Genomic DNA, 27,716 nt, shown 5'->3' on the forward strand with positions numbered 1-27,716 from the left:
AAGGTCTGGGGTTGTTCCTGTTCTGGGGAGCTGGGGGAAGGTCTCTAACAGGAACCAGAGCCTGCCTCCCTGGACCTCACGCTGCCCAACTGTGTAGTGGATACAACGGCCCCAGAGCTGCAGGTGGAAGGGATGGCCAGATTTAGATTACTGCCCGTGGGGTCTGGGCTGTGACCTTATCCCCTGCGCTCAGCCCAGACCCCAGCTGGCTGCTGGAACTCAGGAAATAGAGATGTGTGGCCCTTGGAGACTTGGCCAAGGGGAGTGGGGCCAGGCAGGAGGAGGGGGTGAGGTCCAACTCGCTAGGTGGCCTCAGGAGGACTTGTCCCTCCTTGGCCTCAGTGTCCTCCTCAATGCAGACATGGAACCCCTAAAGAGATCCCCTAAAGGCCTCTCAGGATGTGAAATGACTCTTGGATCTGAGGGAGGTGTGGTTTGCCCGCAGGCATTGGGAAGCCACAGGTCTTTCAGGCTTCACCATAGCTTTCATGCCCACTGGCCCTCTTGGACAGCCTTAGAGCCCCCTCCCAGGAGCAGCATCCCCTTGTACCAGGAGCTCCCTGAGGCAGGGCTGAGTCTGTCCACAGCACAGCTCGCACACAGATGCTAAGCAGACCCTTTGCCAGGGTTTCCTAGTGCCAGATCAGCCAGGTAGGCTGTAGGCCCCTGCGCTGGGAAAGCTGCTTCCCAAGGCCCCTTGAGAGCAGGGCCATGTTGTCCACTCTAGGTAGGTCCTTGAGACCCAGACAGGGCCAGGTGGGCTCGGTGGGGTCTGCTCAGTGAAGGCCTCTCCCTGACTCTGCAAGTGGTGATTTAATTGCTCTGTAAACTTACCTTCGAGGAAGACCTCGGTGAGCTCTTGCCTCTCCAGGCTGGAACCAACATTTAGAAGTTGAAATACCAGTTTCCAATGTTTTGAGATGAGAAGAAAGGAGTCAAGAGGGTAGATTAGGGGAGCAGGTGGTGCATGGAGCCTGGGGCAGCGTGGGCCCTGCACCCCACTTCTCCTGGGCTCCAGGCTCTGGGCCCAGGGCCTTTACCTGAACCCTGGGGAACTGAGTAAACAATTTTGTGAGGCTCTTTGTGGACCCAGGGATGACTCAGCCCCTCCCCACCCTGGAAGCGTCCCAGTCAGGTGGGGGTGGCCCCAGTACTGATGATTGGTAAAGAAGAGCGGGTGGGGGGGGGTGGGGGGGTGGGGGGTGGGGGAGGGGGAGGGGCTTTCCCCGGAAGCCTTCCTGAAAGGCTGGGGTTTGGATGAGGACTTAGGGAAGCGTACTCTGCACAGAGGGAATGGCCCCAGCAAAATCTTGGAGGGGAAAAAGCTCTAGCAAAACCAGGGAAGGTGGTGGCAGTTCTGAGGCATCTCGCTTGGCTGGCAGATGGACGTATGCCTAAGGTATAGGAGGATTCTTGAGGGCCGGGTTGAGGCAGATCCAGGAAGGCCCTGAAGGCCATGCTAAGGATGGTCTTTATTCTGCAGGCCAAGAAGAGCCACTGATGGTCCATGAGGCAGGGTCATTCATTCGCTCACAAATCTTTATTGAGCACCTACTATGTGCCAGGCACTGCTCCAGGTGCTGGAGACACTGCACTTGACAGAGTCCTACTGGCAAGGAGCTTACATTTTAATAACTAATATTATAGCTAATGTTTATTGAGTATTTACCATGTGCTGTGCATGTTCTAAGCACCTTATGAATAGCATGTCAGTTAATCTTCACAATGACTTAAGAGGAGTTGCTATTATTATCCTTATTTTGCAGATGGGGAAACTGAGGCACAGAGGGGGTTAAGTGACTTGTCCATAGTCAGAGAACTATCAAGAGATAGAGCAAGACATGAACTTAGCCCTCTGGGCCAGGTTCCTTGCCCTAAACCATGAAGCTTCTCTGATCATATACTCCTCTTTGCTGCCCCCCGGACCCACAGACTAACTCCAGACCCCTCCAGGCCACCCCACGTTGGGCATCTGGGGGTGTGGGCCAGCTCAGTCTGGCATCAGTGACCCAGAGCAGGGGTTGTCTGGCAGAGTCCACCATGTGAGAGGTCCAGAGGTACACTATTTCAGAAGAATAGTGGGGGGCTACTTCCCCCCAGGCTGGCCCAGCAGGGATGGGGGGGGCGGCGCTTCCTACTACTGTCTTTGCCTGCACAGCCTGGCGAATGGCACCAGGAGGCGGGCAGGGCTGGGCCATTCTCCCCATTTAACAAATGGGACATCTGGCACTGCTGAGGGCTCAAGCCCGCTCCCCCCCCCCCCCCCGCCACACACACAGCCTGAGGATAGCAAGGGGGAAACAGCATCTAACAGGGGTGCCTGGGGAGAGGCTGGGAGGGTGCTCTCCTAGCCGCTGCTAGTCTGCTAGCCCCTCCTAGTTCCTCCATGGCCCTGGGACCCAGTCATGTGAAGGGAAAATTGGGTCGTCTGGGGTCTTGGCAGGATTGGAGTTTGAAGAAGACCAGGCCTGAGCAGACAGAGCCTAGTAACGCCCAGAAAACTCTCACAAAAACCACCTGTGAGGACAGCAGAGCCTTTTTGGGCAGGGATGATTTTGGCTAGTGGCTCTGGGGTCACAATGGAGGGGTGAGCTTGTCAATGGGATGAGGGCCTCCAGCCTAGCAATCAGAACGTAGGATGCCAAGTTCTCTCAGGTGACTTTGGCCAGGGAAGGCAGTGGGACAGGGTGGGAAGGCAGAGCAGCTTAGGAGTTAATGCAGGAGGGGCCAAGCAGGGGACCAAAAGCCAGACCACCTGAGTTCAAAGCTGCCACTTCCCAGCTGTATGACCATAAACTAGTCACTCAACCTCTCTGTGCTTCAGTTGTCTACTCTGCAAAATGGGAATAGTAATTGTACCTTCCTTCTCAGGTTCTTTGAGAATCACAAGAGAGTTAATGCACTAGAGGGTGCATGGCATCTGGCACACTCAACACTAATAATTCTGCTATAGTTACTCTAGCTGTGGAGTACCATCTTACATGCTTTGCATGCGATACCTCCCCATTCATCTCTGGAGATAATGTAGGTAAAGCGCTTGGGACATAGTAGGTGCTCAGTAAATGTGGTTCTTATTAATAATAATGATAATCCTCACAGCAGCCCCTCGGGGTGGGGCTGGGTACCCCATCTTCCAAATGAGGCTCAGGACCCCACAGGGAACCAGCTGCTCATCAAAAGGGTCCTCTCATAGTTTTACTTCGCGTTTCACTGCTTACAAATCAGTTGCTGGCCTGGAGACTGGACTCAGCAAGACTAGAAGCATGTGCACTGCATGTGCAGGGATAGGCAGGGCATCTCCTGAGAGCTCGTGGCGGGCTGAGCCTTCCCCAGGGGAGTGGGTAAGGGTAAAAGGGGAACCTTGTAGTAGAGGCTAGGTCTGGGGAGAAGGGGGTACCAGTCAGGATCGGCCAGGTTATGCTGCAGTAACAAACCCCGTATCTCGGTGGCTTAAGACAATACAGGTCATTTCTTGCTCACACTGTGTAACTATGTCAGTGGCAGGTCGTCTGGGGACTCTGTGTCTCCTGTACTCTGTGATTCTGGTTCACAGAGCAGACACCATCTCACAGGTTGCTGGTTACTGTGCCAGAGGGACAAAGAGCTCTAGATCTGCACTGTCCAGTACACGGCCACTAGCCTTGTGTAGCTATTTAAATTTAAATGAATGAAAATTAAGTAAAATTTCGAATTTAGCTCCTCAGTCACGGTAGCCACATTCCCAGTGCTTGAGAGCTGCGAGCAGTTGGTAGCTGCCGTATGGGGCCGTGCGGCTGGAGGGCACTTCCATCACCACAGAAAGTTCTACTGGACAGTGCCCTTCTAAGTCGAGAGTCTCCTGCCACCACGTTAGTGCCCCTGCCCAGAACTAACATGCATCCTTCTTTTTGTAACTTGCACAAGGGCCAGGAAATGCAGTCCTACTATGTGCCCACAAGGTGGGAAAAATCAGAAGTATCTGGGGAACGAATGACCACCAAAGAGTGGATCCTGAGTCAAATTTTGGGTCAGAATTTGGAAGGGGAGAACCTGAGAGACCACCGAGATGGGCAGAGGGCAGCTTGGGGGGGACTTGAGCTGCTATGTGTGCCCTGTGACATGCTTCCCAACCCCAGGTCTTGACCCTGCCCAGAAAAAAATGGCCTTATACAGTGGCCTAGGGGCTACATGCCTGACAGAGGGGAGGCGTGAGGGAGACTGCAGGAGGGATTCAGGTGAGCCTTATGGATAAACTCTTCTTTTGGTCAGGAACACTGAAGACCTTCATAGACATAGGGGGTTGAGAAGTCTCCCCTGGGTAGAGCATGGCAGAAGCAGGCTGATGTGTGCCATGAGGTTGGAGCTGTTCTCGATGACCTCTAAAGGACCCTGCTCCATGGGAGAATTGGCCCAGAAAACCAGGCCTGGCCCTCCCCCTGCCTTTCCTGTTCACTTCAGCTAAATAGATCAGAAGGAAAAAGTCTGTTTGATTTTAATCTCAACGCAGGACACTGGAGATTACATTTTCCACGGAAAATGTCAGCTGTTGCCTAAAATAGGACTAGGGAGAAAATGCTAGAAAATGTATTTTTAGGTTATATGTTTTCCTCCTGGATTCCTGCAGTCCAGTGGGCTGCTTGATACTCTCCATGGTTCAGCTGCCAGGTGCCCCAGATCTTCCAAACAGGTGGTCTGGGGAGAGGGCTCCCACAGGAAAAATGTTTGCAGATACTTGAGCTAAAAGCAGATACAAGGACCTGTGTCAAGAAGGAGGAAGAGGAAGAGAGAGCCAGCCTAGGGTAGAGGCTCAGAGTCTGCATTGCTGACAAGCTCCCAGGTGATGCCAGTGTTGCTGGCCTGGAGACTGGACTCAGTAGCAGGGCTCAGGTAGGCTCAGTCTGGGAGGAGCCCCAGACAGGCCTCAGCAGGGCCTAAGCTCAGCCTATGGAGAGAGAGGCCCATTGGAATCCACCCTTTGAGGCCCAGCTCCTGCCCCTTCCCATAGACCTGCCTACTTGCTGCGTGACCTTGTTCAAGTCACTTTTCCACTCTGGATCTCAGTTCTTGCACCTGTGAAACAGGGTGAGCATTCCTGCCCTGTCACCCCTTAAGCTGTTGGGAAGATTCAAAGACTTCAGGTACTGAGGCAACCAGCTCTGCCTGGAATAAAAGGTGCTTCAGGAAATGTAGGAGATAAAAATAGAGCTTGTAAAGTGACAGCAGGTCCTGGTGGTGTTTGGGAGCATCATTCCTCAAAATGTTCTGTGGGTCGCAGACTGGGCATGTGGGATGGGTCTTGCCCTGAGTAGAGGGTCTAGGAGGGAACAAGTTGAGACTCAACCCCTAGGAACTGAACCATGGCAGGTTACGCTGCCTGGGACGCTGGCTGCTGAGGTCGCACCCAAGGGAACCCCCAGGTAGGGCGGGGCTCAGCGGGCTGGCCGTGCTGCAGACCTTATGTCAAGTGCTCCCAGAGGAGCAGGTATGTCAGAGGGAGCCCGAGCCAATGTTCTCAATTTGAGGGAGGGCCTCCCTTGCCGTGGCCGTGGGGGACATTGAACAGGATTGTGCAGCCATCTGAGGAAGAGCAGTGCCCGGGAGCTATCAACTCCCTGGTGACCTCAGGGGTCCCGTCTCTTCTCCAGTGTGCTCCGTTTCTCCTCTGTACATGGGGAGAGAGGGGGTTCTAGAAGGGCCCTCCTGGCTCTGATCTTGAACTGAGGTGAGCCAGGCCATACCAGACCTTCCTTAACCAGGGTGGGGTGAAGTGAGTGGAGGAGTAGAAGACTCTGGGCTCAGACCATCCATTCTGTGACCTCAGAGAGCTGTGGGGACATGTCTAGACATTCATGGTGGCCTGGATAGGCACAGTTGGGAGGGACTGCTGAGACACCTCCACAGTCCCACTGCATAACTCATTTATCTCTTGTCTCCTCATGGCTCCTGTGGCTGCCTGGATCCTGCAGAGCTCCCGACTGAGGAAGGTGAGGCTTGGGCCAGGGCGGGCTGCAAGGCCACCAGGCTACATCCTTGGGCTGTTCACTTTCAGGTTGTGTCCTTCCCTCTCCCCGACAGAGTGAGGCTTGCCTGAGCCTCCCAGTATCACCCACCTGTGCCTCTAGGGCCTCAGGCTCTTGCTCTTTGAATGGTAGGGAGGGAGTGGGCCAGGTGGTCTCCGAGGTGGTCCCAGCTCTGAATGGGGGCAGGTCAGTCGGTAAGGGACCCAAGCTTCACATGGTGCTCCGGTTCTCAGGGAAGTCCCTGTGGGAGCTGGTGCTGGAGCAGTTTGAGGACCTCCTGGTGCGCATCCTGCTGTTGGCTGCCCTGGTCTCCTTCGTAAGTAAGGCCCCCATCACCCAGCATCAGAAAGCCTGGAAGGGAGAGCCAGGTTGGGCCAGTGCTCAGAGGCCCAGGCTCTGAACCGCAGGTCTGTCCTCTCAGCTGGGGACATCCCTGGGCTTCTACCCACCCCCTGCCTTGCTCAGACTTCAGCTTCCCTTGCCTGAAACCTCGAAGCCTGCCCCCTACACACTGGACTCCCGGCTCCCATCTGTCCCCTTCCACTCTGACTGTCAGAGTGAGCTTTCAAAAGCACAGGTCTGATCCCCACCCCTCCCTGCCTTAGGGCCAGGTTTCTCAACCCCAGCACTATTGACATTTTAGACCAGATAATTATTTGTATGGAGGCTATCCTATGAGCTGGAGAAGATTTAGCAGCGTCTGTGACCTCCACCCACTAATGCCAGTGGTACTCCCCAGTTATGATGATCAAAAGTCTCCAGATGTTGCCAAATTGTCCCTCGTGGAGAGCCCCTTCCATGGCTGCCAGTGCCCCACAGAATTTGGGCCTTAACCTCTTACAGCTTGTCTGCGCTGCTCTTCCCCATTCTTACTGCCTGAATGCCTCCTGGACCTGCAGGGCCACGGGGCCAGCGTGGGGCTGTGGGGAGGGGGACAGTAGCTCTCACTGATGGCTGAGCAGCAGAAACCCAAGGGTAATGCAGGAACATGGCCACCCTGAGGGTGGACACAGTTCCTGCTCTTGGCCCTGTGCCCAGCAGGGCCTGGGGAGGAGACCTCAGGTTGGTGACATGGAGCGCAGGGAAGCAGGGTCCCAGCCGGCTGTGTCTGGCCTTCCTGGCAACCGTCCTTATGGAAACTGATGACTCTTACAGAGCAAAAAAGGCCTGTCGGTGCACGGGCCTTACCACAGCCGAGCCAAAATGGTGCCGGTGCCCTCCACGGTTCCAGTGGACCCACTGAGACCTGTGGAAGGGAGTGACAGTACCCACCTGGGCCAAGAGGTGGGAACAGGACTTTAACCAGGTATTCTGCCTCCAGGCCTGGCTCTGGCTGGAATTATGCTTCTCTGGCCAATGGACTTCAAGCTCAAGCCTGTAACGGGATCACCTGGGTTTGTTAACACATAGACTGCTGGGCCTCACCCCAAAGTTCCCGACACGGGAGCACCGGGATAGGCCCTGAGAACTGCATTTCTAACAAGTTCCCCAGTGATGCTGCGGTTGCCAGTCTGGCTTCACACGTGGAAAACCACAGCCAGGCAGACAGTGAGACCTCTAGCTGTACAACGACTCCACATCCTGAAAGTTGGCCGGGTGGGACGTGGACGGTGGCAGTCACTACCTGCAGATGAGCCAAGGCCTCAGAGCAGCCCTCTCCAAGCCCAGCGCTCCCCAGGGGTATCTCTCCCAAAGCAGGAGACAGCAGACCCAGGGTATGAAGGAAACGGTGAGCAGACCCTGGCCCACAGCATCACCCCAACTCACCAGTCTGACTCCATAGGTCCTGGCCTGCTTTGAGGAGGGTGAAGAGACAGCAACAGCCTTCGTGGAGCCCCTGGTCATCATGCTGATCCTCGTGGCCAATGCTATCGTGGGCGTATGGCAGGTGGGAGGCACAGAGCTGGGCCTGGGCCCTCGGGTCTCCCGACTGCTCCATGGGACCGCCACTTGGTGTTAGAGTCCTGCAGGTCCTTCTGCTTCTAGCTCCATCCCAGGCCCCAAGGGTGTCATTACAAGGGGTCAGCCTGCAAGGGCCAGTGGGGATGACCACCTACCTGCCTCATGTTCTACAGGAACGCAATGCTGAGAGCGCCATTGAGGCCTTGAAGGAGTACGAGCCTGAGATGGGCAAGGTGATCCGCTCAGACCGCAAAGGTGTGCAGAGGGTCCGTGCCCGGGACATCGTCCCTGGAGACATTGTGGAGGTGGCAGGTACATTGGGGGCCTCTTTTCATTATGTGATGCTGGTGAGCCGATCCCTCTCTGTGCCCCCATCTTTCTGGCTTACACACAGAGCAGGTAGCTGCCGGGTCCTTCCAAAGCACTTCGGCCAGAACCTTGTTGGACAGATAAGGAGACTGTAGGAGGGAGCAGCATCTATCTCAGGGATCACAGCCCAGGCCCCTGCCTCTCAGCCCTAGCCTTGGCTCCTGGCCGTCCTCCTGACTCTGTCAAGGGGTGGTGCCCAAAGCCACACTCAGCCACTCTCTCTCCACAGTGGGGGACAAAGTACCCGCTGACCTCCGCCTCATCGAGATCAAGTCCACCACACTGAGAGTGGACCAGTCCATCCTGACAGGTGAGGCCCGGAGGCTAGGGCTGAGCAGGCGATAGGTCCAAGGATGGGGGTGTCTTCATGTGGGGCTTCTCATTTCTGATTCCATGACCAGGTGAATCCGTGTCTGTGACCAAGCACACAGATGCCATCCTGGATCCCAGAGCTGTGAACCAGGACAAGAAGAATATGCTCTTCTCTGTAAGTCCCTGGGATGGCTGGGGCCTTTGTCTGGACACTGATAATAAAAACTTTAACATTTAATCAGTTAAAGCCCTACCAGAAAGAACCTCCTCGATTATTGACAATACATACAAATTTATAGTACTGGTAATAGCTTGTGTTTACTGAAGGCTGTGTGCCTGGCACTGTTCTAAGCGCTTTACGTGTATTTAAGCCTCACGGTGCTTTTAAAGTAAGTACTCTTGTTATTTGCATTTTCCAGGTCACACAGCCAGTGAATGGTAGTGCTGGGATGTGAACTCAGACATTCTGACTCCAGAGCTTTTCCTCTTGCCTGCTAGGCTTATCCTGCTTTAACCTGGAGAGGGACAGAGCTAGCCTATAATCATTCAATGGAGAATCCTCTAGAAATAAGCGTTGTCAAAGTGGTGGAGGATGGCAGAAACAGTCCATTTCTCAGATGGGAAAACCAACCCCCTAAGGCAAGATGCCAGGCCCAATGGCTCTTTTCAGGGCGAGTGGTGGGCTCAACGCTGGTGGGAATGATATGCCTCTGTGGCCTCAGAGGGACTTACAGGCTGCCCAGAAACAGCCTGAAGCTGAACATGGGAGCCATGAGGGTGGGTCAGGCCATTCGGCTGTGGCCCATGGCACCAAGTTATAAGGCTAGAAAACCTCCCCAGAAGTGAACAGAAATGGAGAAAGCAATATTCGCCCAGAGTTCTTAAGGAGAGCACCCTGCCTAGATGCATGGAAGCCTTGGACCAGCTGCTTGGAAGTTGGGGGGGGCGCTGTACAGGGCATGCTCAAGCATCAGCAGCTGTCATGACGTAGCTTTCTAAGGGAGATGCTCCGGCTAACAGTGGGTCATTTCCTTAGCTGAAGGGCCTGCAAGGGGGGTGGGGGCATGGGGGGGCGGACGAAAGAAGAGAAGCTGAGGTTGCCGGTGGCACCTACCTTGTCTTCAGCCTCAGCACAGGGCACCTGTCTGAAGGGGTACCAGCTTATTAGCCTCCTCAGAGCAGCAGCTTTGTTGAACCGTTTTATAGACGAGGACACAGACACTCCAGGCTAGCTGGCCTTTATACCAGGACTTAGGGATTTTACCAGGGCCTTGGGAGTGGATGGACATAAACTCAAGTTCTCTGGATTCTTCGGTAGATACTTACAGATTATTTACCTAGGATCACAGTCAGCCTGGCACTCTGGCGTGGCCACGTTGGCTTCTTATGAATGGCATTTTTCGAGGTTGGTAGTGTGCTGTGCTAGCTGATCACACTGTCAATATCGATGCAGTGCTTCCCGTGCCAGGCCCCGTGGCAGGCACTGGGGGTATGGCGCTGCGGCGAGTCCTGGCCTTGGCGGAGTTAGCACTGTCCTGGGGGCGACCGCCACAGCTCGGTACTGGATAGCTGCGTGAGGCTGGGAGCACTGAGCCACACGGAGATGAAGGAAGCCCAGTAGGGGATAAGAACGTTGCCCTAGCCTGGAGGGGTCGGGGTCCTGGGCCCCCGCCGGGATGCTAAGCAGCCCTTCTCGTCTGTCCCCCGGCCAGGGCACCAATATCGCATCGGGCAAGGCCCTGGGTGTGGCGGTGGCCACAGGCCTGCGCACGGAGCTGGGCAAGATCCGGAGCCAGATGGCTGCGGTGGAGCCGGAGCGGACGCCGCTGCAGCGCAAGCTGGATGAGTTCGGGCGGCAGCTGTCCCGAGCCATCTCTGTGATCTGTGTGGCCGTGTGGGTCATCAACATCAGCCACTTTGCTGACCCGGCCCATGGCGGCTCCTGGCTCCATGGCGCTGTCTACTACTTCAAGATTGCCGTGGCCCTGGCCGTGGCTGCCATCCCTGAGGGCCTCCCGGCCGTTATCACTACCTGCCTGGCTCTGGGCACACGGCGCATGGCACGTAAGAATGCCATTGTGCGGAGCCTGCCCTCCGTGGAGACCCTGGGCTGCACCTCAGTCATCTGCTCCGACAAGACCGGCACGCTCACCACCAACCAGATGTCCGTCTGCCGGGTGAGAAGCTGCAGTCGGCTTGGGGTCCTACTGGTGCCGCCGTGTGATGCTCAGCAGGCTGAGCTCCCTCCTTGGGCTGCCCCCTGACTCCTCTCTGGCAGGGGACGGAGGACAGAACCTGTGGGCTGCCCCATGGTGGGGAGCAGCTCCAGGCTTTCATGGGGCAGAGCAGCAAAGTCTGGCTAGACATGTGTCACTAGGACCCAGATGTCACTGTAGGGCCCTGGTGGGTCATTGCCTGTCTACGAACCTCAGTTTCTCCAACTGAAATTTGGGTATGCAAGTTTTGATAGACAGCCATAAAGGACAGAGCAGAGGCTCAAGTAGAGCCTTGGCATCTGAGCCAAGCTGGGCCTGGACCCAACCAGGTTCTGTCCTGCTCCACCATGACTCCGCAGCCAATGCCTGTCACCAGATAGGCCAGCTCCAGTGACCTGGGAAGGGCCGGGTCAGGAACTGTTCATGTCCTGGCACTCCATCCCAGATCCTGGGCCTGCTGCCTGCATGCTCCAGGGATTCTGGCTGAAACTCCAGCAGGCCCATGGGGCAGAGGGGTAGGTGGGTAATGGTGAAGGCTGTGGGTTTCCCACCCCTCCCAGATTCCCCCCATCACCCTTCTCCCACCTCTGCTCCCGTAATCTGCCCACTGGGAAACTCAGGCTCTGTATCCAAAACCCTGAAGCCCATTAGGGGCTGCCACAGGGGAAGGGGCACCTGCAAGCTTTACATCCTGTGGCCCCTGACCTCTAAAATCTCTAGTGGGACCTCATTTGAACAGAGTGTTCCTTAACTGTAATAAAGATTTGGAAAACACACTATAGGGAAGTTGTAGAGGCCTTACTTGCTGGAAGAGGGGCTGAGAAACTTCACTTCTCAAGAGCTATGCTGGCTGGAGGGCTGCCCTCAGGAGTAGGGAGGGGAGCACAAAAGAAGGGACATTTGTTGAGCACCTACTGGGTGCTGAGCTGGTCATTGACTTGGAAATGTGCAGCAAGGCAATTTCTGGAAAGCAAGAACTATCTCCTGGGTGAAGCTGGCTGACAGGCAAGGAAATGGGCTGCCCTGGGAGGGGTAAACCGCCTGACCCTGGGGTGCACAGGTAGGGGCTGGGTGACCCAGCAGGCCCTGTAGGCAAGAGCTCACTGTCTGCGAACACCTTTGGGCAGGAGAGTCTGTGCCTCAGAGCAGAGTGTGGGTTTCCACCCTTAGAGGCCAGGAACCCATCCCTTCATGGGGAGAAGAGGGGCAGCTGTACTCAGATCCCACTCTCTTCTCCTCTTACCAGTGGAGAAACTAATGCTCAGGTGCTCAGCCGGGAGTCGCATTAACAAAATGGGCAAGGACCCAGGGCTCCATCCAGAACATTGAGGAATCTGCCTTATACCCCTCAGGGGGTCCAGAGCAGAGGCCCTGCCTCAGCTGGAACCCTACTCTCACACTGCAACCTCCCAGAGCTTGGCAGGAGAGAAGGCCAGCAGCTTCTCCAGGGGCCCAGAGGATCCCACCTTTGGGTCAGGCTTTATTCAGACTGGCTGCCCAAAGAGGAGAGAGGTGAGGGCTTGCCTAAGCATGCCTCTGTCTTCCCCAGATGTTTGTGGTAGCCGAGGCCGAAGCAGGCTCCTGCCGTCTGCACGAGTTCACCGTCTCAGGCACCACTTATGCCCCGGAGGGCGAAGTGTGAGTGCTGGGCAAGGGGGTGTGGTGGGCGGGGTTCCTCGGTGAGCTGGGCCACACCGGACAGCTCTGAGCTCTGTGGGCGGGATCAGGAGGCCATGCACCTCCCGGGGACGGGGCCAAATGCCCTGGTACCAAGGCCCCGCCCCACAGGAGGCGGGCGGAGCAGCCTGTGCACTGTGGGCAGTTCGATGGGTTGGTGGAGCTGGCGACGATCTGTGCCCTCTGCAATGACTCGGCGCTGGACTACAATGAGGTGGGACCCAGCGCTCTTTCGTGGCCTCACTAGTATCCAGGTGACCCTTCTCCCAGTGTCTCAAAACTCCCAGGATTGGCAGTCCCTGCCTCTTTGGAGTGCCACACCCCAGGAACACTGTCACCTCTGCAGACCCCCACCACCACTGCTTTCTCACTGGCTTTGAGACTGTGCCCCAGGGCTCTCGGGCTGTGGAAGACGGTAATGTAAGGGACTGTAGTGCCACGGTGTTGAGGAAGAGATTTGGGCAGTAGGACTAGGGAGGGTGTTTACGGTAGAAGGCACAGCCCAGAAAAGGCCCACAGGTCATAACAAGCTGGTGGGATGCAGGCATTGAATGCCCTTACCTGCTGCTGGAGCAGTGGAATGGAACATGCATGAAGATACTCCTGCCTGAGGGAAGGACTTGACCAGATCAAGTCGGGTCTCATAATGAGCTGAAGGCGGTAGACAGCCACCAAGGGGTTTTGAGCAGAGGAGTGATATATATGGTCAGATTTGCATTTACAAAAGATCGCCTAGGCTTCTGTGTGGAGGATGGAACAGACAGGACAAGAGTGGATTCAGGGAGCCCCTGTGTGGTCCCCCAGGTCAGAGAGTTGCTGGCTGGGACTCCAGGGAAAGGGAAGAAAGCGTGGGTTGGAGATTTAGGGTGGGACTTGGTGACTGGTTAGGTGAAAGAGACGGAGGGTACCTCCTGGTTGTTGTCCTGGCTGGGACTGTCACTGGAGTGGCAAATATAGGGATAAGGGGAGGTGGCCTGAGGGTCACTAAGGAACCAAGTCCAACAGGCAGCAATTAGATATGTGGGCTTGGAGCTCAGGGGAAATGTCACTGCCAGGCTGGGCACTGGAAGTCAAGCACATGACAGGTGGGGGAAGCAGGGGCTATATGAGGCCTCAGGGAGAGAAGGTAGGAGGGAAGGAGCAGGGTCTGGACAGCAGAGTTTAGAAAGAGGAATCTGGGGAATCTGGGGAAGGAGGCTGAGAAGGAGCCTGCAGAGAGTGAGGTGGATAGCAGGGAGGATACATGTTCACTGATGCCTGGGGCGGAGGTGGGGTTGGGGGTGGGGCAGAGGGGGTGTCAGAAGGGAAGGGAAGCCTCAGTGCCAGCCACTATCCAGACCCCATGTCAGCTGGACTGGGAAGGGCCCCGCTGGTCTGCTGCAAAGGAGGTTAAAGGTAACTCTGGTAACGAGAGCTCCAGGGGCCAGGAGGTAAGGTAAGGATGTGGGAGGTTAAGGATGGGGGTCCACTGGAGACTGCCCTGCTCTTCACCCCCTGTACTGTGGGCCCCACCAGGCTAAGGGCGTGTATGAGAAGGTAGGAGAGGCCACGGAGACGGCTCTGACTTGCTTGGTGGAGAAAATGAACGTGTTTGACACCGACCTACAGGCCCTGTCCCGGGTGGAGCGAGCCAGCGCCTGCAATGCGGTGAGCACAGTGAGGGCTCTGGCCACAGGCCGCGTAGCTGGGGCGTCTGGGCAGCTAGAGAAGAAAGGGAGCAGGACAAGGTCTTGGGAGGCCTCTGGGAGGAGGAGGGACCTCAGACCCTGGTAAGACTTGGCTAGAGAGAAAAGAGAGGAGAAGACTGAGTGTGGGCGAGGACCCAGAGTTGGGAAGTGCACAGCATGGTCAGGAAGTGGCAACCTTTTGGGAGGGAGGGAGGGAGGGAGGGAGGGAGGGAGGGAGATGGGGGCTTCAAATGTCAGGATCAGAGGCGGATAGACATCATCCCACGGGGAGCAAGAGGCTCTTCGTGGGATCAAGCTGCTGGAAAGAAAGCAGTGAGAGTTTCTGGCTCCGCCCCTCACATCCTGACCCTTCTGAGCCCCATAGGTCATCAAGCAGCTGATGCGCAAGGAGTTTACTCTGGAGTTCTCCCGAGACCGGAAGTCCATGTCAGTGTACTGCACGCCTACTAGCCCTGGCCTGGCAGCCCAGGGCAGCAAGATGTTTGTGAAGGTGGGGCCTGCCTAATTGGCCTGGGGCTTCTGCACATGTGGAGTCCCTGGGAGATCTGATCTTCAGTCCTCTGAAGAGCTAGTGACTGCCACTGTGGGAGACTGAGGGAGGTGTGAGGCCCATTGTTGAAGCAGTGAATCTAGAATGAGGGTGGTCAGCCCTCCATGGGGAACTAAGGATCCAGCCTTAGTGGAGATAAAGCCAGGGCCAGGCACCAAGGCTTGCTGCTCACCATGGTCCCAACTCTGGGCTGAGAGGCACTGCCTTGTCACATGACCTTGGGGTCACCTATGCTCCTCCATGGGCCTCAGTCTCCCCATCTGAATGGCAAGGTCAAGCTGGAAGGTCTCAAAAGCCTCTCACCTCTGATGGGGGTGTTGCAGTGGTTGGTGCCCATCTTTGGTGCTTCACGTTCTGGAAACTGAGTCCTAGGGAAGGAAGTCTCCCATCCAGACTTCTGCCCGTCACACTGCCTGTCACTGCTTTTCAACCTGAAGTAGGAATGACAGTCCTAACTTCACACTGAAATGGAGGTTTTAACCCCTTTTGAAATGAAAAGGCTTCTGTATTGGGATCTCGGGCCACCTTGAAAACTTAGCATTTGGAGTGCCCTTTGGGGAGAGGGAGAAGGCGTTGATGAAGGGCTCAGAAGCTATTCCCAAGGTGAGAATAGGGGCAAGACCCAAGGTGAGACCCCAAGGCTAGTGAGGAACCTGTCACCCCCAAGAACACCTTCCCAGAGCCACACCCTCAGCATGGTTCTATTTCTGGTCCCCAGGCAGGGCTCAGCTTGCCTCCCATTGCTGAGCCCCCTACAGAATTGGGATCCCAGCCACACCAGATTGGCAGGGAGGCAGGACCTGTAGGAGGGCTGCCCGTCCTATCCCCCCTCCCTAAATGCTGCAGCAGACCTTCCCAGCTTTGGGTTGGTAGGGGGGGAGGGTGCCACCCAATGGGCAGCCACAACCCCCCCCCCGCCATTCCTTTTGGGTTTTCTCACAGTGAGGCCCCCTTGGTTCTCACTCTGAACTTTCAAAGAATGGAATCTGGTCCATATCTTGCTTTGTGTCCCCTTGGATGGCATTTTCCGATTTCTGGGCCTCAACTTCCTCAGTTGGGCAAGAGGGGAAGGAAGGGGTCCTGACTGACAGAGTTGCCTCTCCCCTCACCCATGATACAGGGGGCTCCTGAGAGTGTGATCGAGCGCTGCAGCTCAGTCCGAGTGGGGGGCCACACAGTACCCCTGACTGCCACCTGCAGGGAGCAGATCCTGGCCAAGATTCGGGATTGGGGCTCAGGCTCAGACACGTTGCGCTGCCTGGCGCTGGCCACTCGGGACGCACCCCCCAGGAAGGAGGACATGCAGCTGGACGACTGCAGCAAGTTTGTGCAGTACGAGGTGGGCGCCAGGGCAGAGCCCCAAGGCTGGGGGCTGTGCGTCTCCCTGCAAAGGCTGGGCAGGTAGGAGGTTGAGCATAGGCCCAGGCTCCACTTGCATCTGCCCCTCCCTACAGACGGACCTGACTTTTGTGGGCTGCGTGGGCATGCTGGACCCTCCAAGGCCTGAGGTGGCTGCTTGCATCGCACGCTGCCACCAGGCCGGCATCCGTGTGGTCATGATCACAGGGGACAACAAAGGCACAGCTGTGGCCATCTGCCGCCGGCTTGGCATCTTCAGGGACACAGAGGATGTGGTGGGGAAGGCCTACTCAGGCCGCGAGTTCGATGACCTCAGCCCCGAGGAGCAGCGCCACGCCTGCCGCACGGCGTGCTGTTTTGCCCGTGTGGAACCTGCGCACAAGTCCCGAATCGTAGAGAACCTACAGTCCTTTAACGAGGTCACCGCCATGGTGAGGCCACAGATGGGAGCCGAGCTGAGGTGGGGAGGAGTGAGGGGGACACTGGCCATAGAGCTTGGAAAGAGCAACTCATACCACCTCTGCCTCTGCTTCATTCTTATTTTTTCCAACAGTTTATTACAAAAAATCTCAAACGCAAAAAGAAATTAAAATAGTTTTATAGTAAACACCTGTAATATCTATGATCTAGATTCTACAAGTAATATTCTGTTTGCTTTGCAAATACCTATCCATCTATCCATCCTTAATCCATCTTTTCTTAAATAAGTTTCAAAGTAAGTTGCAGACATCAGTACACTTCACCCTCACATAATTTAGAATGCATACTCTAGAGAGCAGCAGTTCTTTGTGGTTCTATTTTTTTCCTTTTTGAGGCAAAACTTACATGCAATGAAATGCACGAGTCTTAAGCATATCATTCATTTGATGTGTTTTGATAAGTGCAGACACACCTTTGCGTGTCATCCGAACCCTTATCAAGATAAGGAACATTACTATGGACGCATGAGGTTCCCTCACGTACCTTCCCCATCAGGCCCCTCTCTCACAACAGGCCATTTTTCCACCATCGATTGCCTGTCCTAGATTTTCATATGAATGGGATCATACAGTGTGTACTCTTGTGTCTGGCTTCTTTCTTTTGAAATTTATCCACGTTGTTTGGGTATCAGTAGATGATTGTTTTTTATATCATTGAGTAGCCTTCCACCATGTGAATATAACCACAGTTTGTTTATCCGTTATCACCTTTGGATAGACCTTTTGTTTGGGCCCAGTTTTTTTTTTTGTCTCATTCTTTTTTTTTTTTTTTAATTTTTTTATTGTTATGTTAATCCCCATACATTACATGATTAGTTTTAGATATAGTGTTCCATGATTCATTGTTTGTGCATAACACCCAGTGCTCCGTGCAGAACGTGCCCTCCTCAATACCCATCACCAGGCTAACCCATCCTCCCACCCCCCTCCCCTCTAGAACCCTCAGTTTGTTTTTCAGAGTCCATCGTCTCTCATGGTTCTTCTCCCCCTCCGATTTCCCCCCCTTCATTCTTCCCCTCCTGCTACATTCTTCTTCTTTTTTTCTTTCTTAACATATATTGCATTATTTGTTTCAGAGGTCCAGATCTGAGATTCAACAGTCTTGCACAATTCACAGTGCTTACCAGCACACATACCCTCCCCAGTGTCCATCACCCAGTCACCCCATCCCTCCCACCCCACCCCCCACTCCAGCAACCCTCAGTTTGTTTCCTGAGATTAAGAATTCCTCATATCAGTGAGGTCATATGATACATGTCTTTCTCTGTTTGACTTATTTCGCTCAGCATAATACCCTCCAGTTCCATCCACGTCGTTGCACATGGCAAGATCTCATTCCTTTTGATGGCTGCGTAATATTCCATTGTATATATATACCACATCTTCTTTATCTATTCATCTGTCGTTGGACATCTTGGCTCTTTCCACAGTTTGGCTATTGTGGACATTGCTGCTCTAAACATCGGGGTGCACGTACCCCTTCGGATCCCTACATTTGTATCTTTGGGGTAAATACCCAGTAGTGCAATTGCTGGATCGTATGGTATTTTTGTCTCATTCTTGATTACAGACCTATTGTCAACACTGATCTGATTCTTGACCCCAATCTCACCCCTGACCTGGCCTCTGTTGATCTCCACCCCCAGTCCTTTACCTTGACTTTGATGCTAACCTGTGACCCAGTCTTGACCTTGATACTGAGCTGGTCACCAATCTTGACTACAGTTGTAATCTGGTTCTTAACTTTATTTTTGACCTTCATGTTGACTTGGTTCCTGACCTTGAATTTGACCATCTTAATCTGATTTTTACTTTGAGCTCAACCCTGTTAGGGGCTGCAGTCTTTTATTTTATTTTATTTTATTTTATTTTTTTAAATTTTTTTATTGTTATGTTAATCCCCATACATTACATCATTAGTTTTAGATGTAGTGTTCCATGATTCATTGTGCATAACACCCAGTGCTCCATGCAGAACGTGTAGGGGCTGCAGTCTTGACCTGCACCCTGACCTGATCCTTGACATTGACCTTGACCCCTAAAAACCAATACTTTATGTAGTCCTCAACTTTATATGGCCTCTAATCTTGACCTTGACTGCATCTCCAACCTTGACTGTGACATCACTCCTGATGTGGACCATAACCTTGATTTGGCCTCTGACTTTGACTTGACCTTTACCTGAGTCCAGTGTTGACCCAGACCTTCACCTTGGCTCCAACCTTTAGCTATAACACCTACCTGGTTCTTTTCCTGGGCCACAACCTTGACCTCATCCCTGACTTAACCTTAATTTTGCCCCTAATCTCAGTTTCATCTTCTACACCACAGCCAACCTGAATTTCACCTCCACCATCCTCAATGACCCACCCTCTTCCCCAAGTCCACCTCATCAAGAAGATGAGGACCTTCAAATTGATCTTCTCTTCAAAATTGTCCTGGTCTGCAACCGCCTCATCCCCAGCCCAGTCTCTAAGTTCATTTTCAACCTCACCATTTGCTCTCTTCAGCTGTCTGCTTCCTTGGGGATGTCCCCTGAGCTTGGGGATAGACTTAGTTGAGGGGAGTCAAGGAAGGAGAAGTGAAGTTTCTTAGGCATGATCCTACCTAACTTTGGCCCCAGACCGGAGACGGGGTGAATGATGCCCCGGCTCTGAAGAAAGCAGAGATTGGCATTGCCATGGGCTCTGGCACAGCTGTGGCCAAGTCAGCAGCCGAGATGGTGCTGTCAGATGACAACTTTGCCTCGATCGTGGCCGCGGTGGAGGAGGGACGTGCCATCTACAGCAACATGAAGCAGTTCATCCGCTACCTCATCTCCTCCAACGTGGGCGAGGTGGTCTGGTGAGGCCCTGTATTTCCTCTTCCCAGCCCTCTTGACCAGCTCTAGGTCACTAAGGGAAATGCCTGTTCCTGGGATGGGGCTATAAGGGTGGATGGACACGTGTCCTGCCCTGGCTGGGGCCTTCTAGGGTCTCACCTCAAGGAGGGCAGGGGCAGGAGCACCTCATCATTCCTCCAGAGGCCTCGGTGAACCCTAGCCCCCAACGAGGGGCCTAAAAAGTACCCTATCATCCCTCAGCCATAAATCCCATGTTTAGAGTTGGCAAGATGGGAGAACTAGCCCCACTTTGGGCCAGTAACTGTGCTCACCTGTGTATGTGAATGTGTGCACACAGTTGTGTGTGAGCATGGTGTGTGTACTCAAATGAAAGGTATGTGTACACATGTGCATGTGTTCTCTTGTGCATCTTTGGGCATAAGTATGAGCACAGAGGATTTGTGCCAGTATATAATTTGTACACACTCAGGCTCACATGTGAGAGAGGCCTGTGGGGAATGGTGAGCACAAGTTTGCCTGGACACATGTGAATCCCGCCGTCTCTGCATGTGGGGACAAGCGTTGTAGGTGCTTATGTTTGTGTGATTGTGTGGCCTGTGCTAGGTTTTGCTCCTGTCTGTCAAAAAAAAAAATGTGGATGTACTCAGGTGTGCGTTGTCCACGTGCGCACATGCCCTAGAGGAGTTGTGGCCTAAAGAGGAGAGGCCTAAAGGCCAGATTTGTCCAGGTTCCAGAGCTGAGATTGAGGGCAGGAGTGACCCAGCGTGGGGCAGAGCCACGCACACACGTAAGAACTGGCAAAGTGAGATGGGACTCCTATGCAGACAGTAGGTGAGCTTTCCAGCCTTGGGAGTAGGAGTAGGACCCTCCAGTTGCTGGGGACTAGAGCCTGTGACTCTGGTTCCAGCATCTTCCTCACGGCAATTCTGGGCCTCCCGGAAGCCCTGATCCCTGTGCAGCTGCTCTGGGTGAACCTGGTGACAGATGGGCTACCTGCCACAGCCCTGGGCTTTAACCCACCAGACCTGGACATCATGGAGAAGCTGCCGAGGAACCCTCATGAGGCCCTCATCAGCGGCTGGCTCTTTTTTCGATATCTGGCTATTGGAGGTGAGTGGGGCCCTCAGTGGGGTTTCAGGGGCTTCTTGGGAGCTTCTCTGACTTAGGCTTGCAAACTACAGACAGTATGCCTGGGCCTGGCTCATGCCAAAAGAAACTGGGCTCATCTCATGGAAAAGACTAGAGCATGCTTCAGGTATGGCTGGATCCAGGCCTCTGGCATATTTTGGCTCTGCCTCAGCTCCATTCTCAGGCATCCCCTGGAGGGGGGATGGCTGCTGCAGCTGTAGCCTCATGTTTACTCCATCACAACCCCAAATTCAACAGAACAGAGAGCGACCCCTCAGTAATATGACAAAAGTCTCAGACCTGTTCTTGGCCCAGATTGGGTCACCTGCTTATCTCCTACCAATCACTGTGGCCAGGGGTGTGGCAGGTGCTGATTGCCGGTCAGGGCCCACCACTGTTACTAAGGACAGGTGCTTGCAAAACACATGGCTCAGGGAGGGAGAGGGTGGTTCTTTGACAGAAATTCAGGGGATTGTTAGGAAGGAGAAGTGGATGCCAGAAAACCACAGCTACCCACTATAGCCTGTTTCCTCCTCTCCTCCTTGCAGTGTACGTGGGCCTGGCCACGGTGGCTGCCGCCACTTGGTGGTTCCTTTATGATCCCGAGGGACCTCACGTCACCTTCTACCAACTGGTAAGCAAGGACAGCCAGGGAGCCTGTTGGGGTTATTTCTTAGGTGGAACTCACAGCCCAAGTAGTTGTTGGAGTTCCAGGGGAACGGGGCCTGGAACCCCATGGTTGACCTACAGCTGTCCCTCCCTAACCCCATACACGTACACAGACATCCACCATTGAAGGAGGCAAGCTCAGAAGCCACTGGAAACCTAGAGATAGCAGCCCAGCTCCTGAGCCAGAGAAGTGGTTACTCCTTCTCCCAATCATTTAGTTAGGGGACTAACAAGGGGCATAACTGTGCAGAAGTATCTTACCTTTATCATGGAACCCCCCCAAAAATTGAGGGCTCAGAGATATGAACCCCTAAAAAGTAGAACTTCAGGCAGGGGGTCCAAGTAAGGAGATTGATAGTGGAGGGAAGGAATCTGCCAGGCTCCCCCTCCACCTCCATAACAACATGCTTCTCTAGAAAGGGATCCACTGACCTCTTGAAGTCACCTGCCTAGCAGGTGCCCACCACAGGGCTAGCTTAGCTCAGCATAGCTCTAGAAGCAAGCAAAGAGACCCCTCAGCTGCTATCTGTCAGTCTGTCCCTCTGTCTGGGCATTTCCTTTTTTTTATTATTATTATTATTATTATTTTTAAAGATTTATTTATTAGAGAGAGAGAGAGAGAGAGAATAAGCGTGGGGTAGAGAGGCAGAGGGAAAGAGAGAGAGAATCCAAGCAGACTCCACGCTGAGCACAGAGGCCGATGTGGGGCTCGATCTCACAACGCTGAGATCACAGCCTGAGCCAAAACTGAGTTGGATGCTTAACTGACTGCGCCACCCAGGCGCCCCTGTCTGGGTATCTCTTTTGCTTCAAAGAACCTTTGCAGAGAATCTAGCAAAGCCAGTTGTGGATTTTTCATTTAAAGCTGAGAGCTGCAGGGATTTAGGATCTTCTTCCTCTGAGTGTACCTGCCTTCGTTACCTTCTTGTGGGTAGAAGAGCTCAAAGGAGGGACCTGACCCTTTGCCCTGTCACTGGCTGTCCTCCCTGGGAGGCTCTGTGATTTCAGGCCTTATCACAGTATTCACATCTAGGTACAGTCAGCTCAGGGACACTTTCCTGGTACCCACCAGCCCTCCAGCACGTGGGCTCTTCTTTCTGACAGCAGTGCAGAGCACAGGCCCAGGCTCTCATCCCAAAGGCTGGTGCCCCCCAGCCCTTGGCAGGAAGTTCAGGCCAGCCTCAGGCACCTCTGCTCAGTTAGCTCCTATGGGAGCAGCAAGGTGCAGCGCAAGGGCGTGCTGACCATCCTGCCTCTGCCTTCTTCAGCACTGTCTCTATTACCCTCCTTTATCTATAGATCTCAAATCTCCCAGGATACCCCACCCCCACCCCGATCTTTCTTCTGAGCCCAGTCCCATATATCCATCCTCTGGGATGTCCCACAGGCCCACTGCACTTACCAAAATAAAATCTATCACCTTTCCCCAAATCATCCCTTTCCTTCATCCCCATCTCAGTTCTACAGCCGACCTGGTCACCCATGCCAGACGCGTGGGGGTCATGGTAGACACATACCCCATGCCCACTACTAGTTAGTCCCCAGTCCCATTGGTGCCACCTTCCCAACTGTCTTCAGGTCATTCCATTTCTCATTTATCCACCTGGTCAAAAAATGACTATTAAGCATGGACTGTGTGCCAGTCACCAAGCAGGCAAAGGCTCTGCGAAGACCTGGGAAGAACACGGAAGTGGGCAGTCACATTTTAAGGTGAGAAGCGTCAGCAGAAAAAATACAGGTGGCTGTGGGACTTGGAGGTGGTCTAGGGTTAGACCTAAGGTAGAACTTTCAGCTTCGATTGTTGGAATTTCAGCAGAGCTGCCTAGAACCGCCCTTGGTTCCTGAAGGAAGCTGTCAAAAGGCAGCAGAGTGGTTAAGAGCACAGAGCATGGAGCCTGGACACAGGCTACCTGGGTCCACGCCCTAGTTCTGGCCACACACTGGCTGTGTAACTTTGGACAGACTACTTAGCCTCTCTATTAGTGTCCTCATCTATAAAATGGGTAATAATTGTCCCTGCCTCAGCCCTCATAAGGCGGTCAGGAGGATTAACTTGGAGTCAATTCTTGTAAAGCGCTTAGACCAACATCTGGCACATAGTAAGAGTTGTGTAAGTATTAATTGAATTAATGAAACACAGAGGAGGCCTTGCAGGATAAGGTAAATAGGAAATAGCCAGGGAGGTAAAGGGAAGGAGTAGGCAGAGCAGTGGCATCACCCAGAGAAAACAAGCCCCCACCCCAACAAGGCTCACAATGAACCTATGAGACAGAAGTTCCAGCCCTGAGTACCTTCTAATAAACGATTCACGAGGCCACACTATGACTCACGACCTGGGACATAATGCACGCGTGTGGCAGATGCACACTGGTAAAACCCAGAAGGTCTGAATTGGGCAGGGCATTTATCTATTGAAACATCGGGATGTGACCCTGTTTGTCTATTTTCCCCTCTGCACATGCATAAGGCTCTGGGCTTGCACATGCTTGAGTAGGAGGTGTGTACACTGCATTTGTATGCACATGGATGCATAGGTCATTAAGATCTGGAAAAGCAGGGCCTGACCATAGTGGTACAACAGGAAGAGGCACTTGGTCCTCTTGTTCTCTGGGTGGAATAAAATTTTAGGACATTGCCAAATAAAAACATGCACTTGTCCCAAATACTGGTGCTTGATTTTTGGAGAAAATCCCACTGTTGATTTAAATGAGATAAGAATCTTCACCTCTTTGTTGAAATAAGAAATCTAGCCAAGCCATAGTCTTTTAGAATTTTTCATCCTGCCTGAGAGAGAAGAGGAAAGTGCTAGTGGCCCCTTCTGGCTGACAGTCACCTTGCCCGTATTTATGCAGTGTGGGAAAATGGATCTATTTATGGGACAGGAGCTCAGAGAGCCTGTCATTTTATAGATTTCTCTTTGAAGGTTATTTTTACATCACGTGGATCCAGCTTTTAAACAACTTGAGCTTAAAAGATCTCTGTGTTCAGATGATAGTCCAGAGAACAAATTTATGTTATTGGAGAAGGAAGCTGTCTAACTGTGATGAACGTTCACACTCATCCCAGTGTTGTGGAAGAGAACAGGATAGAAGTTCTCATGCATGTCCTCAGCTCAGCATCTTATCTCAGCAGAATCTGTAAGCAAAGTCTGTGAACAGGAAGCAAACTCTCCCCTGGGACTACAGAGCCAACAGCCACATCCCCTATAGAGAGCCCTGAGATCTTTTCCTTAATTATGAGGAAGCCGTGTAGTAAGCCCGCACCTAGCAATTCATTAATCCATGTTGTAAGCAAAACGCGAGTCTGGTAGAGCTCAGTTTCAGTGGCAGAAATGGAGGGAGATATGAATGGAATCTTATTTAATAGCAGTGATTAGGGTACATGCAGCCTTTTCCCTCCAAAGGTGAATTCTATTCAAACAATTTGGCTGATCGGTTTTCATCAGCATTTACTTATTCTGTGGTCTCAGTAAATCACCGCCCCCACTCTGGCAGCTCCGATATTCAGGGCACCCATGCACACTCAGGGTAAAGCCCGCATCCTCCCTCTGATCCCAGGGCCCTCTTCTGTCCTCCCCATCCCAATGCTAGCTGCTCTCGCTCTGTCCCTCCATAGCTCTGCCCCAGGATGGCCTGCCTTTTCCTCCAGCACAGCGTCACCCCTCTGACCCCATCCTGGGTGGGTGCCCCTCATTGGGCCCACCGCATGGCAGCACTTTGCCCAGCGGTTGTGTTATGTCCTCAGATGTGGGCTGAGGATGGAGTGAGGCTTCCCTCTTCCCACACACCGGCCCCTCCCCTGACCACTGTTCTCTCCCACCCTACCCCACCCAACCTTGGTACCCTCAGAGGAACTTCCTGAAGTGCTCCAAGGACAACCCACTCTTTGCTGACATCGACTGCGAGGTCTTCGAGTCACGCTTTCCCACAACCATGGCCTTGTCTGTGCTGGTGACCATTGAAATGTGCAATGCCCTCAACAGGTGGGCTGGGCAGAGGGTCCTGGAGCTGGGGTTGAGAGATGGGGGATGAGGCCTAAGTGTGGCGGCTGAGAGTCAGTCAGGGCTCAGATTTGGGGTCAGAGATATCCAGGATTGTGGTCTGAGGATCAGGGGGTTTGGGATTAGGGCCTAAGTGTCAGAGGGGTCCCAAAGTGGGTTTTGAGAGTAAGTGGGGCCAGAATTGAGATCTAGGGAACAAAGAGGGCCACGACTGGGGCCTGAATAAATAGAGGGGCCAAGAGTGGGTCTGAGGGACAGAGAAAGGGCGTCCAAGCCCTAGGACAGGCCACTGGGGCTGAGCAAGTAACTGTGACACGCCCCTCCTGGCTACACTGGCCTCCCAGAGCGCTCCAGCCTGTAGGCCCAATTAGGGAAATGCTGAGGCCCAGGCCACACGGGTGGATGGTGCCCACAGCAGGGCCTGTGCTGAGTACTCTGTGCCCTTGGCAGTGTGTCAGAGAACCAGTCGCTGCTGCGGATGCCGCCCTGGCTGAACCCTTGGCTGCTGGCCGCTGTGGCCATGTCCATGGCCCTGCACTTCCTCATCCTACTGGTGCCACCCCTGCCCGTGAGTTTCTGCCCTGCCCCAGTCCTCTTCTGTGACGGGGTCCAAACAAACCCTCCTGCAATGGTCTGGCCCTGGGTTGGTCACTGGGCCTCTCTGGGCCCTTTTGCTATGGAAACTGCCTGGCAGCCTGGGAGTGGGGAGATCTGAAAGTGCTTGGTACAAACAGCTTGTGCTTTGGGAACCCTCAGACTTAGGGGACTGAAGAGGTGCAGATAAGACCTCTTGCTGTGGGGAATCTCCCAAGGCCAGGGCAAGGAGGAGACTATGTTCCTCCCCAGTACAGAATCCCTCCCATTTCTCAAACAGGACCAAGATGATTTGGTCATTGTGGGAGGGCAGGGGAGGGCAGGCTCTTCTGGCAGAGGAACCAGGGTAGACAAAGATCTGGAGGTGGGACCTTGCTCACGAAGAGTCCATGGTAGCCCAGGTGTATGAAGCAGGTAGATGGTGGGGGCACAGCTTTAACCACAGCTCCCTCCTCCCCAGATTATTTTCCAGGTGACCCCACTGAGCGGGCGCCAGTGGGTGGTGGTGCTCCAGATATCTCTGCCTGTCATCCTGCTTGATGAAGCCCTCAAGTACCTGTCCCGGAACCACGTGGATGGTGAGTGGGGAGCTCCAGACCCTCCCCACCCTGCTTGCCTCTAGCCTGCTTCCCTGCCCACCTCCCTGCCTGCCTCTCTTCCCAGGCTGCAGCCTCGCTGTCTGTACAGAAAAAGCAGTATTCTTGGATCTCCAAGTGGAGGACGAGAAGGGGCTCTGTTCTGGTGGCTGTGGCCTGTGGTACCTGCAGGGCCTTATGCTGCAGGGCCAAGAGCACTGCTCAGAGCCAGGTTCCCTCCCTCTCCTCACTCGCCACCAACCCTGCATGGCCAGGCCCACTGTACCCTCCTTTGGGCCTTGGCCTCGGACTTCTCTGAACCCAGCCTGTCTTTATGCAGGCATGCGCAGGACAGTCTCCCGGGCGTGGAGTGGGCAGCTACTGACCACCTCCGGGACCCTAGATCACACTGGGTTGGCCTCTTTGGTGTCACCTAGTAGGAGGGTGGAAGAGGGGATTCTCAGTTTCTGAGTTCACAGCTCTGGGTCTGCCTTAATCTAGGAAAGGAGGGACAATGGCAGAGGCAGGGTTGAGGGCAGCATGTAGAGGAGTGGGCTGGGGCATAGCATCCATCTGCCGGCCTCTGCTGCCGGAGGAGGCTCAGAGAGTGCGGGATTCTAAACCTCCTGAGGGCAAGGGAGGCCGCCTCTTCTCCCTGTCAGAGCTGCTTAGAGAGGGAAGAAGTGGGGGCAAAAAACTCCCTGTTCCCGGGAGTAGCCAAGGCAGTAGCCCCATGGCCGGGCTGCTGTGGAGGGTCTGGATTAGGCCCAGCAATGGCCAAAGCCTGCACGGGAGCAGCTGGGTCCTTGAGGGCCATCTCTGGCAGGAATGTGTCCCAGCCTCAGGGGAGGGAGCCTGGAGTTGGGGGGCTATAAATAGATCACGTGCTTGTCATTCCGTAGGGGCCAATGCAATCAATCGGCTCCTATCTCCCACGCTGGCCAGTCCTCCTGGGCACTGCAAACATTTTGTCTTATTAAAGAGGCCAAAACAAATTGGCCTCCTCCCCCTGAAGAAGCTGGCCCACCACGGGTCTGTCCATACCGGACACACACAGAGGGGCTCACCTGAGGGCGGGGCTAGGTGCTCGGCCACAGCAAGGCCTTGTTGGAGCGTGTGGGTGAGGAAGCAGGGAGCAAGACAAGGCCTTCTGCCCCCTGTATGGTTCTTTCTGACCCACCCACTGTGCTTACTCCTAGGGAGCTGAAGAAGGTGAAATAGATCTAAAATTCCATCCTCGGGAGCCCAGGGCCTTCCCATTTCTGGCTGAAGCACAGGGGTGGTCTACGAGGAAGTCCACTGGCCAGCCTTGATCACACTAACTCACCTGCGAGGTCAGGCCTCGTTGGCAGCGCGG

General features: G+C 54.1%; 1 protein-coding gene and 1 long non-coding RNA gene across 12 annotated transcripts in view; one reads left to right on the forward strand and one right to left on the reverse strand.

The window, feature by feature from the left end:
• The window catches only part of LOC144381190 (uncharacterized), a 118,480-nt gene that overhangs the window by 64,297 nt on the left and 26,467 nt on the right, over nt 1-27,716 (reverse strand). The gene's annotated exons all lie outside the window — the stretch shown is intronic.
• Nucleotides 1-27,716, forward strand: part of ATP2A3 (ATPase sarcoplasmic/endoplasmic reticulum Ca2+ transporting 3) — a 34,755-nt gene that overhangs the window by 4,313 nt on the left and 2,726 nt on the right. For 2 of the 11 annotated variants that reach the window (XM_036077306.2, XM_036077298.2), the window contains exons 2-21: nt 5,946-5,963; nt 6,233-6,315; nt 7,783-7,887; nt 8,075-8,213; nt 8,500-8,580; nt 8,672-8,757; nt 10,295-10,759; nt 12,348-12,436; nt 12,587-12,689; nt 13,991-14,122; nt 14,528-14,653; nt 15,834-16,052; nt 16,168-16,503; nt 19,175-19,395; nt 20,301-20,503; nt 21,070-21,155; nt 22,769-22,900; nt 25,039-25,172; nt 25,641-25,758; nt 26,245-26,362. In XM_036077306.2, coding sequence (XP_035933199.1) covers nt 5,946-5,963; nt 6,233-6,315; nt 7,783-7,887; nt 8,075-8,213; nt 8,500-8,580; nt 8,672-8,757; nt 10,295-10,759; nt 12,348-12,436; nt 12,587-12,689; nt 13,991-14,122; nt 14,528-14,653; nt 15,834-16,052; nt 16,168-16,503; nt 19,175-19,395; nt 20,301-20,503; nt 21,070-21,155; nt 22,769-22,900; nt 25,039-25,172; nt 25,641-25,758; nt 26,245-26,362 — 2,994 coding nt within the window. The other 9 variants (XR_013446052.1, XR_013446053.1, XM_078068023.1 and 6 more) reach the window with 8 other exon arrangements.

Source organism: Halichoerus grypus, chromosome 2 (assembly GCF_964656455.1).
Source record: "Halichoerus grypus chromosome 2, mHalGry1.hap1.1, whole genome shotgun sequence".
Lineage (NCBI taxonomy): Eukaryota > Metazoa > Chordata > Mammalia > Carnivora > Phocidae > Halichoerus > Halichoerus grypus.